The 15,285-nt window shown below is 39.5% G+C and overlaps 1 protein-coding gene across 1 annotated transcript in view; it reads left to right on the top strand.

Moving 5' to 3' along the window:
- Nucleotides 1-14,152, top strand: part of NUDT14 (nudix hydrolase 14) — a 59,408-nt gene extending 45,256 nt beyond the window's left edge. Inside the window, exons 4-5 of the mRNA XM_064422868.1 lie at nt 1,394-1,631; nt 12,090-14,152. Coding sequence (XP_064278938.1) covers nt 1,394-1,631; nt 12,090-12,330 — 479 coding nt within the window. The 3' untranslated portion in view covers nt 12,331-14,152. The remainder of the gene's footprint in view (nt 1-1,393; nt 1,632-12,089) is intronic.
- The last annotated feature ends 1,133 nt before the right edge of the window (nt 14,153-15,285 follow it).

The raw sequence follows: 15,285 nt of genomic DNA, 5'->3' as shown, positions 1-15,285 counted from the left end.
TCTAAATCACGTCTCTCAAGTAAGAAATGGAAATGCCAATCCAAACCTGTTTGAATCTCAAAGACCTGGATATACCTAAGACTAGCAGCTTTGGAAGTTTTAACTTCTGGAGAAAAATTAGATTTTGGATATTGGACTGATCTTGACATCTCCCTTTCAAGTGCAGATCTTGCTATTCTGCACTTCTGAGGGGTCAAAATGAGCACTGCAGAAAGAGCCCAGGCACAAATTGCAGGGGTGTAGACTCTGCCTCAGAGACCAAGTGCTTAAGAAGTCACTGTGGAACTTCACTGTTATGCAGCAACATTTCTCCAGAGACCTTTTTTTAAGAAATACAAAGCTACAGTATCTGGAAGGACAAAAATTTATCAATTCTGCGAGATTTAAAATGGGATATAAAAGAAAAACCAATGTAAAAACCATGTTATGTGTATGTGAAATATGTTTGAAAACTATTTTAATGGAATAAAAATAGGTTCAAAGTTTAAAATAGTTTTATTCAGGGTGGTTTATAACACTCTCTTGGAAACCTTTAATGAAAAGCAAGGGGATAGACATAAGGAAATTTCAAGGAAAAAACAAGTGGAATTATGCCTGTATATAAAAGTTGCAATGATCTGGAGTTGTCTGTCAGTAGGGATTCTTTGTGTGTTGACATCCAGTCCTGCAGTTCTCACTCAGGCAAAATTTCTGTTGACATCAGTGAGAGGTTTTGCTTAAATAAGGACCAAAATCTGACATTTGCACTTTCTTTAGGAGTGCATTACAGTGGCAGCTGTTTGTAGATTAGTTCAAGAAGTCTTTTTCAGACTCCACACAGGAATCTGTGCAAGGAACTGTATGTTCAAAAGAGGATTTTTTTTTTTTTCAAACAAGCATACATGCTTTTCATACCCTTTCTAAATAACAGCTGAGTTGACAGGCTGAAAGACTCATCATTGTGCACATGGTACTTTATGTGCAACCCAACTTTCCTGCAAGATAACTGCATAGTTTAAATTAAATCCCAATATCTGCATTGCCCAACAAATGGGAGCTGTATGGTGCTTCTGGCACTTCGATTTCTTGGATGAACAAGCTTCCTTTTTCAATTTTTGTTTATTTTAAGGTGTGCATGAATTCATTTCAGATGATGTAAGTACAAATAAGAGTTTAAAGAATAATTTTATGGACATGGCAAGAGAACCTTTGTTCTTTAAAATTCCAGTTTTGTGTGTCATTATTTTAACAGATAACACAGCTGAATTCCTTGTTACTCTCAAGTACTCTCATGGTTGTTAATTTCCAGGCAAAATTTGTCTGCCACCCTTTTTTATATTTAATATGAAGAGACTAACATACTGCCCCTTGTTTCTTTTTCTTTTTTTCTTTTTTTTTTTTTTTTTTTTTTAAGCTGTTTACATGTGTGAAATAGAAAGGCATCATCCTCAAGTCTTTGAGAATCAGGACAAGGAGAGCTTCCCTTCCCTGGAAAATCCCTTACCTGCTGTGGTTGGAGTGACCTATGAACTCTGTGCTGGCATTGTGGACAAGCCAGGCCTTTCTTTAGAAGAAATTGCTTGTGAGGAAGTTTTGGAAGAGTGTGGCTATCGTGTTTCCATTGCAGACCTCAGGAGGATCACTTCTTACAGGTAAAGAGCAGCAAGTTACAATACTTAGCATTTTGTAATTTCACAGATTGCTGAAGTGGGCTGGGTGTTCCCTCTTGCCTTGTTTAAGCAGAGTGTTGGAGGAACGTGGACATGTGAAGGTACAAGAAAGGTGAAATTTTTTAGCAAGTGAGAGGAGTATTTACAGAAATATAAGCAATTAGAAATATATGATCTATATGATAATTATGGAGTTGAATTCCCAGGAAGAATCATACTGTTGTGACTTATTCCAAAGACTGTTAGAAAAGGAAGAACTTGCATTGGGCTCTTCAGAGTTTGGCACAGCACTAGAAAACAGCTCATCTTTACTATACTGGGTGTTTTCCACCTCTGATTCTTATTACTCAAATTAACAATAGAAACTGCCCAAGATGCTCTCTGATTAACCTTTAACATGATTTTGCAGAAGCGTGAGGACCTGTGGCATTAGATCTCTTCATAATATTTGGTCTGTAATTAAAGCTTATTTGAATTGGACAATAATTATTGTTATATATGAAGATTTTGCGGATATGACTGTCAAAATTATTACATTGTATTTTTGCACGGTTACAAATAGTTACTGAAATAGTTTTTAACGTGTTTTAAAACATTTATTAGGAGTAAAGGGAAAAATTATTATGTACGTGAAAAAATACAAAATGTGAGTTGTTGGTGAAAAAAAAACAACAAAGAGAAACTTTGCACACAGCTTTAATCCTATTATATCACATTCCCAGCTTTTAGTATTGTTGTCCAAAATGTATGTATGTTTGTATTACAGAGAAAGCAGCAGGTTTTTTTACTTTCTTTATTTTACTTGACAACTCCATTGAACTAGGCACTGTCATTGGTTTTTAATTTGGGAATTGAATACAAATCCACAGCTGTCAATCCTGGCAAATGTTATTTCCTGCTGGATTAACAAGCAGTGCTTCTGTTGAGGGGAGGGGGTGAATCACAGGAGCTGTCTTTTACAACTCATTGAAACCAGATTAAGGGTTTGTTCTACTGAAAGAAAAAGTGTCTTCCAGATTTATGAGCAAAAGCTGTCTATAGAATTTCATAGGTTGGGTGACACTGACAGGCTGCTGCATGCAGATATATACATATGTATGTGTATGTATGTATGTGCATACAAATGCAAAAGAGGAAGCGTAGAATACAATTCCTGTAGAATGTTGTAGATTTAGTGCAAAAGTTCAAAAGTTTGACTCAATATTAATGATTTATATCTGCATAAAACTCTCTGTGTTTTGGTGTTGATAAATGTCTTTATATGTTACAGGTGGTTGTTCATTCAATTGCTTTTTTTTTTTTTAATTGCACTGACTTGCAAAGAGTGTATACAATTGGGGTTTTCTTTGTTGAGACCTTTGCAAAGAGCTCATAATCCTCCATTGTCCATGTGGACACAGCTTTCTGCCCATGGAGATCCATGCTGAAGTCAGAAGGGCCTGTATAATTTTTACATTTTTAAATTAATATGAAAGTTTGAAACCTCAAAGATGATATTTCACGGGGGGGGGGGGGGGGGGGCGGTTTGTGTGATTTCCCATGCTCTATTACTAGGATTTTATTCCAAATATTTTGATATTCCTATTAGGAGTGTCCTGATTTCCTCCAGCCAAGGATTGGCATCTTTCTGATCCTTGAGGATTTGATGCCAGGACAGGAAGTAATCAAGTCATTTATGGTCTCCTAATGACATTTTTTCTGTAATGGCTACACTATATATAAGAATTCCTGGGCTTTTTCTAGAGTGCAGCAGGTTTTTCCAAGTGGCTTATGCTGCTGTTTCATGCTGTGACTGTCAATACAAAGCACAGGCATAACCCATTGCATTAATGCATATGGATGCCATTACAATTTCAATGCATCCTGCACTTCTGCTCTTATCTCCCATCCCAGCAATCTGTGTAATAGCTGCTCTGCATTATTTATTGATCCAGTGCCTCAGGTCAGAGTTTTGGGGGGCTCTCTCTAGGTGGCTCCTCTTCCAAAGATCAGCCTCAGCTGGACTGGCACCAGTTGTGACAAATGTGCATCTGTGCTTTCTCTCAAGTCTGACCATTCCATGTCCTCTCTTGGAGAGTTTTGGCATTCTGTCTGAAGTGTCTCATCTGTCTGTACCACAAGCAACTTTCCCTTCATGTTTTGCCTAAATTTCCCTTTCTTTACTTCAACATTGACACTCACTACTCTGTCCCCAGTGGACATGAAGTACTTCTGCCCCTTCCACCTCCTTGGTAAAGCATGTTCCCTTTATTTTATTTTTGCCTGTGCAGAACTATTTTAATTGATGTAGTCTTTCTCTTCAGATCATAGTTTCTAGATATCTGATCATTCCTTCTGCTGTCCTCTGCCTTCTCTCCATCTGGCCTGCATATTTCTTAAAAATTTTGTGCCCAAAGTGAAGCACAGTTCTGTAGTGGGGGCCTTCCTGGAAAGAGTGAAAGCATGATCACACAGATCATTCTTTATACACTGGAGTTTGTTGTTTGCCTTTTTTGCAGAGGCATTACATTATTGATATAATTTATTTTCCACAATGCCTCTCCTGTCTCAAAACTAGGATTTGAACCTGATGATCCTTGTGGGTCCCTTCCAATTCAGAATATTCCATGATTCTGCATTGTCATTCACCTCCTGTCTGTATTCTGTGTCATCACAGCCCTTGAAAGCAGGGAGTTCTACTCCTAATGACACCCCTTGCTGGAATCATGGTCATCAGAAGGAAATTGCCTACCTGGAATAAAAGCAGGAGTTGAGCTTGACCTGACAGAAGGGCATGAAGAGCCAAAGACACATCAAATGTAAAGGGAGAAATGGTTTTGGCTGGGGAGGTCAGTACATTTCTGTGCCTAATGGATTAAGAAAGATGGAGCATGGACAATCCATAGGGAGAATTTAGACTATGGGGAAGAATTGAACATGAAGACCTTGAGTGGAAAAAGAGGAAGAAGAGATGAAGGAACAATGCAGAGAAAAATCATAGGCTGAGAACTAAATGTACCTGGGGAAAGTACATTCACTGTGGTAGAGAAGAATTCTCTGTAAGGAAATGAGGAAAGTACTTAGACTATATTCAACTTTGCTCTGTTCTCTTTTCTATAACTCTATAGATTAGAGGTAATAACTCTAAAAGATAGCAGGGATTTTCCTCATTTATTATCAGGGCCTGTAGCAGTGGTTTTGGGGGATTTTTTTTTTAGTGCTTCTCAGCTAAACTGGAAAGTGTGAGCCCAGTACTGCCACAGGTAATTCATACACATACAGGTAACCCACTGGACCCCCTTATTAAGCTCTGTCAAAGCTCCAGTGACTTAATTCTCATCACTTAGAATGATGAATGATGAATAGATGAATTCACATAGACAGTGAACTAAGCAGATCTCAGACTTAATTACCTTGAATGATCCACAGAGGAGCTGTGGACTCAATGAGGAAAGAAGCCAGGAGTTGGGGAATTTAGGCCATTTGAGTAAGAGTCTTTGGAACAAACTGTTCCAGCAGCAGGAGGACAGTATGGTGTGGGTGAGTGAAGGAGGCTGGGCTGGGGACAGATAACAAGAAACACAAACATGTTTAGAGGAACTTGACTGGAGGAGGACAGAGGAATCACACTTTGAAAATCAGAAATATCTGTTCCTATTATATAAAATTGCCAGACAGAAGGTGAATTGAAATGCAGATGGTTCATGTTGGTGTGTAGACAGAGGAGGGATCATTCTGAAAAGAGTCTGTATTGTTTGCAGCTTGTGTGGTGAATTCAGTATCATCACTCCACAAATTTCTACTTTTCTGCTTGGCATCCAGCAACTTCATTTTGGTATTGCAGAAAGGTTGGTTTGAATTATGGCAGCAGCTAATTCACTTTTGGAGACTTCAGGAAGTTTTGGTGGCTGCTGGTGTCTTGAGTTCTTGTCGGTTGTATGTATGGCATCAGTCAAAAATAGCCTAGGTGGTTGATGTGAGGGGTGTAAAGGAATTACCTGGTGCAATAATAAATTAACACAATGAAGCTAATCCTATTGTAGTATAATTATACACTGAGGGTTCATGAAGGCTGAAGTTAAATTCAACATTTTTAAAAGCTCTAAAAGAAATCTGTGAGCTTCCCTTAATGTTTAGGGGTTTTTTCACAAATGCAAAATTTTTTAAGTGAATGTCTTACTTTGGACTTACTCATGTACCAGATATAACAATTTTTCTTTCTGTCATGGTATCCCAGCAGTTTTCTGATTGAATCCCATTGCTGAAATTGAGCTGTGAGTTAGTTTCTTGGGTTGAAGTACTTCCAGCTATCTGCCTTGAGACGTGTTTCCTTACAAGACAGGGGCAGGGAAATAAGTTGTTGTTGTTGTCATTGATGTTATTGTTGCTATTTCAAAGTATTTTCTTTTAGTTCTTGAAAATACTGGTTGTCCTGAAGAATATTTATAAAATTAATTGGACTTCAATAACACCTCAGAGTATCAGGGTAGAGTTGAACTGGAGCTTCTAATTCAACTTCCCTTCCCCTTCATTACATCTTTCTTTTCTCCCAGAGGCTGTAAAAAAAACTCTTGGCTCTGACCTGGATACAATAGGAGCTGTGGGTTTTCAGTCCCACTGCAAAGAAATCAGATGGATTAGTTTAAAGGACCGACTATATTAAAATAGGTACTTACTTTAATCTTCCTACATTTGTTTTTTTTTTTCCCCGAAGTGTACAAGAAGAGCATTCAGAGAATTAATACTGGATGTTCCAATTACTGTGCCATGGCTTTTAGCCTCTGTGCAATGAGGTAAAAATGGTTTGTATTCACAGGTTTTTATGTGGAAAGAATAATAGCCCTGAAAACGTTAGACTGCATTATAATTAGAAAGATCACCTGCTAGTACACCTGTTGGGTGATGGCATAATGTAATATAATTTTATGTTAATTACTTCTGTGCTTTTTTCCCTGCACCTGCCGCTTATAATGTCAGAACTGTACAAAGGTCCTAAGAAGTGACAATAGGGGCTTCATGTCACTGATCATCAATTTACATGCTGCATGCCTAAGTGGATCTTGATTTAAGCATAAATAACAGAAATTTGTGTCACATTTATTTGTAAACATGAATTATGTATTTACTCTATACCCAAATTCTGCATCCAGATGGCTTATGTCTTAGAAAAGGATATATTGCTTTCAGGAATTTGGACATTACAAAGTAAGATTAAAAACAAAAAAATAGATATATTTCTGTGTTGATAAGAATGTTGATTGTGCATAGATTTTGTATTTGTTTAGTATTAACACATTACAAGAAATTTGGCTTTTAATTGCTGTCTATCAGAAATCTGTACTAAAGTAATAAGTCTTCACAAGGATATAAATCAACTTATTTGTTCCCCATGTTGCAGCAGAGGAGTAGAGTACAAAATAATGTTTATATTCTTATACATGTTTGTTTCTTCAAATTAAAAATATAATATTTAGAAACATGATACATATGAATAAAATAATTGGTTGGCATAGACAAGCACCAGACACGAGAAAAAGGCAAAGCTCATCTCAACCAAAGCTTTGAATTTTGGCCCTGATTACCAACGTGTTTGTGTGTGGACATGCACACGTGAGTACACTCATTGTGAAGAAAAAATTCACTGACTGTTGGCAAACTCCATCTCACTTGTGGCTTCAAAAACTACTAAACCTATTTTTTTAAGCCATAAGATACTGTTTCCCACTTCTGATAGAAAATGTATGTACTGTATCTTTATGCTCATGAACTTAGGACAAGTGAAAAGTCCCATTTTGTGAGCTCGATTTCCAGCACTGTGTATTTCCTTATGCATTTGATGAAAGGGAACAGTTAAACAAAGGCTTTGTGGTAGCTGATATTGCCATGTTTCAAAAACAGACTGGAGTGACAATCTGCCTCCTGTGTTTCCCCTGGTCTGAGGAGGAGGTAGATGGAAATACTGTAATTACACTACCAGCCAGTCCCACCCCTGGGCAGAGGGTGAGAAGTGCTTCTCAGTCACTGCAGAAACTCCTTCTCTGGTGTGGCATTGCCTAAAAGTGTGTTGCCCAGGGCTTTAAAAGCCATAGCATGATTTAATCTCACTGTTTGAGTGTTTTATTCAAAATGAAATATGGGAAGGCAGCACACAATCTTGTTTTGATGTGTTAAACTTATATATAAGTTACTATTGTGATGAAAACCATACTACTTTGGTATCCTTACTTTGACATGCTTACATTCCTAGACTTGCTGTTGTCAGAGGTAATGGAGGTTTCTAACTGTCTGAAGCAATGCAGAAAGTTTAGTGCTAAAAGAGTTTTGAGGTTTAAAATCTCTCTGTTGAAGTGACAGGGCTTGTGAGCTTAAGCCCTAATGACTTGACAAGGAGTATTTGTGAGCCCTGTAGCTGTTAATTGGAACAACCATCAGCTCCTCAGGGGAAACCAATCCTCAGGATGAAGAGGGAGGAAAACCGAGCTGTGTTTTGTGTGGATCATTTGCCTTTGTCCCACAGTGGCAAATAAGTCAAGCCCTGTGCAGACACATCAGAATACAGCTGGAACAGTCAGCTGAGGTCAAGCCGGGCTTAGTAGGTCTGGGTCAGTGTGAGCCACGACCTGCTGGGTTTGGGCAGCACGGTGCTAAACCCTGCACTGACACCGAAGCCTGAGGTCTCCCCGTGGGCTGGTGCTGAGTTCAGAGCTGCTCACCCTCCCCCAGCCAAGCCTCTCTTGTCCCAGGAAGGCACCTTTATCGGGAAGGTGGCTTTCCCAGGCTGAAACTCATCACTTGCAGTTCGGGTGTGCTGACCCCTGTGATTTCCACAGATGCAAAGCTAATGAATATAGCTGTAATCTGTTAATAGGTGACTCATTTCAGACCATGGCAGAAGTGTTTTATTTGTAGTGGGAAATACTGGGGCAAGGAAAAGTGTATGCCACAGATGTGGGCTAGAAGAAGATGGTAGCAGAAAGAGGAGTATAAACAGGATTAAAGGCGCATCAAAATTCCTTAAGCAACATGCTCAGAAAGTGCAGGTAATTGTGCAAAAGCAGAGAAAATTCCTAGTGACAGATAAACCTGAAAGCTCACTGCAAACAATATTTCATGTAGCCTGTTCACCAGTCAGACCCACTTTCTCCCTCTCTGCTTTCTTCCATTGCCCAAAATCACTGAAATGTGCAATGTTTTGCAAGTTTATATGGAAAATCACTTTATTACTTCTACCTGAAAAGCTTCAAAGCAACAAACCTAACTTCTGATTTCTGTAAAAGCCAAAGGTACTAAGACAAAATGCGAATAGCATTGATTTTTGTGCAATTTTCTAAGGACAAGCAGGATACATTAGCAGTCTGGAAATGTCGTGAAAGACAGCAGTAAGCAATACTGGAGAATATTTAATTTAGTAAAGGGCAGTCTGTGTGGATCTATGCAAAAATGATCAACTGGCAGTGTAAGCCAAAGCATTTAGAGAATGAAATAGCAAGTGAAAAAAGCTAAGATATTTGCCTCTTCTAAGAAATAAAGTATATTTTTATATCTTTAAACTTCTTTCTGAAACCATTGAAATAGGCTTTTAGAGTCAGAGACTAATGTAATATATTGAGTTGGAAGGGACCCACAAGGATCGTCGGATACAGCTCCTGACTCTGCACAGGACACTCCAAGGGTCACACTCCAAGGGTCACACCCCATGCCTGAGAGCTTTGTCCAAAGGCTTCCTGAGCTCTGTCAGCCTTGGTGCTGTGACCACGGCCCTGAGCCTGTTCCACTGCCCGAACACCCTCTGGGTGAAGAAACTTTTTCTAACATCCAGCCTAAACCTCTCCTGACTCAGCTTTGTGCTGGTTCCTCAGATCCTGTTGCTGCCACAGGAGCAAAGAGATGGCTGTCTGTCCCTCTGCTGCACTTTGTCAGGATGTTGGAGGCAGAATCCTCCAGCATTTGCTCTTGTTAAACTCCACATGGGTGATGATTAATTTGTTGAGGTCTCTCTGCAGGACCTCTCTGCCCTTGTCAACAGCTCCTCCCAGTTTAGGATCATCAAATTGGGAGGATCTGTCAACTCCCTTGAGGGAGACTATACAACAAGTTAGAGCAGTGAATATGTTTATAAATAACATCCTGCAACAGTCTGCAAATAGTGACTATCTAAATAGTGAAGGGATTCTAGATAGGCTTAGAAATGTTAGATTTACTGGTTTGGGGAGGAAAGAGGAGAATAGAATGTAATGAGTATTAATACCAGAATTCTTTAATTTTTTTATAGCTCACTTGGAAGTTTGTATTACTTTTTAGCTAATATCTTATGGCAAAGTTGCACCAGAGAAGAGGAAATTAGGTAATCAAGTAAGAGAGAATGATCATGTGGGTATGTCCTCCTTTGAATATGTATTGTTAGAAATTTTTGTTTGTTTCTGTGGTTAATTATATGCCAGTAGATGTGAAGAAATACTTTGGTCGTCATAACAAAGGAAAGACCTTTATGTCCAGGACTTCCATCTTTTCAAGTATATTAAGTGTAGTAGCTACTCTTGATATATTTAGTTCATAACAAGGGAGTATCATGTGAATAAGTACAAAGAAATTACACCATATGGAGATCAATTCTGCTATTTGAGCTGTGGTGGCATGATCCTGAGTCTTACAATGTAGCACCTTGGAAATTGGTTTTCCTTTAGAGAAAAGTTGTGTGGAAAGTGAACTGATTTCACAGCTGTAGCTATTTCATAAGGAAATGGTCACAGGGGCTATAGAAGGAGATTATGCTGTAAATTATCAAGCCAGAATGTTCTTGTAGAAGTACTTCTTATATAAATTTGCTGGTTTTGTATATAACCTTTATATAATATCAAGTGGACATGGAAATACTCAGGTTAGGATCATTTTCATTCTCCAGGTGGGGCACCCCAGAGGAAGGTGTCAGACTTGACACTCATCATAAAAAAAAACCAAAACAGGACATTAAATATATTATACACAGTCCTGTGTTTTTCATGGAACCTGTGGCAACCAGCAAACTGCATTCTTAGTCTTGCAAGTTTTACAGTTAGTTAAAACGTGGATCAAAAAGCCCAGACCTAACACTGGAATAAAGAGGTCCAGTATCAACCTTCAGAGTTCCTGAAAATGCCAAAGGTGGTCCAGTTTCTTCACATAGATGTACAGGAATGATCCTCGAGGGGTGACACATCTTGTCCAAAGTCACAGAATACATCAGAAGTAATTTTAGGAAAAGAATTCACTGATTCACTCCCTATTCATTATTTTTAAAAAGTGTATATTGATGTAAGAAACCAATTTCAATAGTCAATATTAGAAACCAGCTTCTCTAGTCACTATTAATTCCTCAAACAAAATAATTGCCAGTGTTCTTAGAAAACTGAGAGACAAATGATTAATTCCTGCTATGGGGTGTGATGTGTGCTGGATTAACTGAAAGATTTAGTTGACTAATGGTTGGGTAAATCTGGATATACACTCTAAGATCATAACACTGCTACAAATCTGAGAATCCTCTGTATGTGTAATAATATGGAAGCTAATTTTTCTTCTTGCCCTAATGCCTCATTCATAGTTTCAGTGAACTTTGGATCCAGATTTAATGTGAAAAGTCGCTTGTAATCATGTGAAATGAAGAAATTGCAATTACAATGTGAATATTTTCTTGGAAGGACTAAATGAGTGGATTATCTACTTATCCCTTATTTAATAATACCTAAATTAAATAGTCCTGAGGAAATAGAGGATTAACAAATAAGAAGTATAATACACATCAAGCAGTCTAGCTGAAGAAAGACTACATAATCTAAAATATCCTCAACTAAATCCAGTGAAGCAAATTTAGCAGGGAGACTGAATTACTTTGGACATGTGCGTGCTTACAGTGGTCCATTTGGGTCAAGGCTAAAGTTCAGAAAGGATAGAGAGTGAGTCTCAGACTGCCTTTCCCTTCTTTACCTATCCAGTCCATGAGTGGAGGACTCCAGCTGTGAATGGACATAATCCTCTTAAGAGTAAAAAATCTAAATATTTGTGTAAAAACAAGCAAACAAATGTAGCACGACAGCACACAGATAGACTGGGGAGCTTCTTCCTGTTGTTTGTGCATCTCTGTGACTCATCCTGCAGTTTGCTCTCCCTGAGGTCAGCTGGAAGAACTTCTGTTGACTTCAGTGTGTGTAGGACAACAGTTCACCAATACAAATTTTTTTTCTTTTTTTATTTTATCCCAAAATCACATATTTCCAAAGAATACATTTGAAGATAGGTCTATTTTATGTGGAGCTGTATTCAAATCTCTTGGTATTTCTGCATGAAAGTTGCAATCAATTCCTGTCTCAATAATTTCGTCTCAATCAATTTCTGTCTCCCACATTAAGGACCCAGGTTTCCATTCCTAGCTCCTTGCTGCCTTCTTTCTACCTAAACCAAAATTTTCTCTCTGCTTTTTTCCAGGTCTGGAGTTGGTGTGACAGGTTCTAGGCAGACTTTGTTTTATGCAGAAGTAAACGACCAGATGAGAACCAGTGGAGGAGGTGGCCAGCCTGAAGAAGGAGAGCTGATTGAAGTTGTGGAAATACCTTTAGGAGAATCCATGAAGTTTGCTTATGATGAGACTTTCCCGAAGACAATGGGTGTCATCTTCAGCTTCATGTGGTTCCACAACAACATAGCACCCAAACTTCCCAAAAAGTAAAGCACCATGATTTTAAGGAAAGATTTTCTGCTGCTGCTGTGCATGCAGAAAGCTGCAAATCTGCCTGCCTCAATCAACTCAACTTCTCACAAGACAAATATTTCTTTAAATAAATTTGGAAGTAAAATCTGAATTTAAATCTTCACACAATTTCCATTATTAGCAAAACACTAACTGGCATCACTGGAGCCAAGATTTGCCTTGGAGAGGCAAATGTTGATTTTTGTGCCAAGGTTAAGTGAATGTGTCCAGTTCTCCTTTCTCACAGCACTGTTTTGAGGAGCTGCCCAAGCCCTCAGCACAGCTGCCTCAGGAGCCTCTCACCGTGTCTGTACACACTGGCAACGTGTATTCATTGTTAGTTTTGATTTTTTTTTTTTAAGAAAACAGCAAACCTTAACACTCACAGATAGCATAAATGTTCCTGAGTTCAGTGCAGCTTTCAGGGAGCAGCTCTCTCTGTGGCTCCTGTGCAGAGGAGGGGTTTGCATTTCTGAACATGCAGACCTTTATTTCATAAGCAAACAGGTCTGCAAATCCTGCCAACGTGTCACTTTGACAATGGAGCAGCTGTAAGATTATGTGCTCCTGTTTGTTCCCATCACAATGCTGGGCAGCAGTGATGGTGATGGAGGGGTGAAGGATGGGGGCTTCTGCTGGAACACATGCTTCTTTGTTTGCTTTATGGGCAATAGTTGATAAATGAGATCAAACTTTGTCCTCTAGAGCGGGACCAGAGAGGCCGAATTCTTTTAATTTGACTGTGAGGTGATTAACACAAGGGATTTCTCTGAGGTTTGATGTGGTCTCTATTTCCTTACCACCCAAATGGGAGGAATGGAACTTACCCCTTAGATAACACTTCTTGGAATCTAATGATTGGAAGTGCTTTATTGTGATTTTATCATGATTTGTGCAGTTTACATGAAAGCCTGTGCAACCTGCCCAGACGTACTGAGGAATGGCTTTTAAAATCAACGTCTTGATTTAATAATTTGATTTAATAAAGTGGTCTAATTAGAACGTATAGTACTTGTTCTATCAGTGTTGTTTGGATGTGGACTGTTTGTCATGTGAAACTGTTAAGAGCATGAATGGAACAGAATGAAGTCTGGCAATTTAATTATGCACTGGGTTATGTTATTCACTGACTTAATCAACATGCCCACATTATAAATGCCTCCAGGAGTACTGAAGTGCTAAGTGTGTTTAGAAGAGAACTGCAAATATGCAAACTTGAACTTAACAGCTGAAATGAATGCAGCAGAGGTGTCTGATGGTGTCCAGTGGCTGATTTTAAATCGCTGCTTATCTCAATAGGTGTACAAATTAAAAAAAGGTTTTAGTTAAAAAAGAGCTTTTAGAATTGCTGCTTGCAGGTTCTCCTCCTGATAGGGAGGAAAGGTCCTTGGAAAGCCACTGAAGAAGGAGCAGCCTCTGCCTGTGGAGCCAGGCTATTTGTGGAAGTTCAGACACAGCTGTGTTGAGCTGGGCCTGGTCCATGGTGAGTCAAGGGCTGAGTTATTGTGAGAAGCAAATAAATTCTGTCTGTCTGATGTATTTACATTGGAAGGTGTTTCAAGGTGGGGTCTCCACTGCTCTGTCTAGTACAGTGTGTCCTGATTGCTGCTGAGGGCTTTATGAACTACTACAGTCTATAGAATAAATAATGCCTTTTATTCCTGGGTGTAGTAACCAAAGTTTCTATTTGATTCCACGAAAATTACTGGTCACACAGCAGCTTGTGTGCATACATGTCAAAAATCTTTTTTTCTGTATAATGCAGAAATTGGGAAAAATAAAGTATTTTGCCCCTCCAAGACACTGTGACTGTGCCTCTTAATGTACCAAACCTCCCCAGGGGCAGTCCAGGCTTGCCAAAATCTGGCCTCAGGTCCTGCTGCTTCTCAGGGGTGAGGTGAGAGCTGGAGGTCACCCTGTGGTTTGAATTTGCAATATTAAATATAAACATGTCTTCAACTTCTTACTATTTCCATGTTAATTTTGGCAGGAGATTTTATAAGCAATTATAAAGGTTTGATAAATGTGGGACAAAGGGTTTGGCCTTGTTGGTTTTGGGGTTTTTTTTTTTCAACACAGTAGATGATTCATATTTATAAAAATAAAACCAGAACAGTTCAGATCTCATTTCACTCATCCGGGCTCATTTCAAAGATCCTAATTAGAGCAAATCCAGTATACATTGGCCAAGCCAGGCAGGGGAAAAGTTCTTCTAATGGAATCTCACAATCACATCTGCGTTTTAGATGCATCCTTTGGACGTGCCACCACGCATACATCCATGGAGGGTGGACAGCTAGCATAAAGCAGGGTCCCCATTTGCTGCTAATGAATACTGGCTCCAGCCTGCAGAATTCTGATCTGATCTCATCCCACCGTCCCCATGAGATCAGCATCTTTTATTGAGTACAATTGAGTGGTCCACATTTATAACACAAGTCTTAGAATCTCTGCTGTCTTTACGATGTGACTTTGAGATGCAGAAATAATCTAATGAACCCGAAGTTATGACTCAGACTTCTAATGAAGCCTGGAATGATAAAACCTTCAGTGCAGTGTGGCTGTCAGGCTCACTATTGGTGGCAGAAGAGAAGGAACCAGCACCTTGCAAGTCCATGGACCTGGTCTGTCACTGCTCTTTGTGACCCTATTTGTGAAGTGGCTGCAAGCCCCGAGCTGCTCCCAGCTCTCACGAGCAGAGAGATTATTAAAACGCTTCTCTAAAAGCTGTCACTGTAAACAAGCGAGCTGAACTGCGCCGTGGGGCTGGCGGGTGCGGCATTCCCCGGGAATGCGGGGATGCTCCCGCGCCGCTGGAAGCGCTCCCCGGCCGGCGCCCGCTCGCCTTTCCCCGCTCCATCACCTCCCTCGCCGCCGGCCAGAGAAGCGGCGCCCCGGGGCCGGGGCCAGGCCAAGGGCAGCCGAGATAATTGC

Source organism: Passer domesticus, chromosome 6 (assembly GCF_036417665.1).
Source record: "Passer domesticus isolate bPasDom1 chromosome 6, bPasDom1.hap1, whole genome shotgun sequence".
Taxonomy (NCBI): domain Eukaryota; kingdom Metazoa; phylum Chordata; class Aves; order Passeriformes; family Passeridae; genus Passer; species Passer domesticus.
This window is presented reverse-complemented; position numbering and strand designations above follow the sequence as displayed.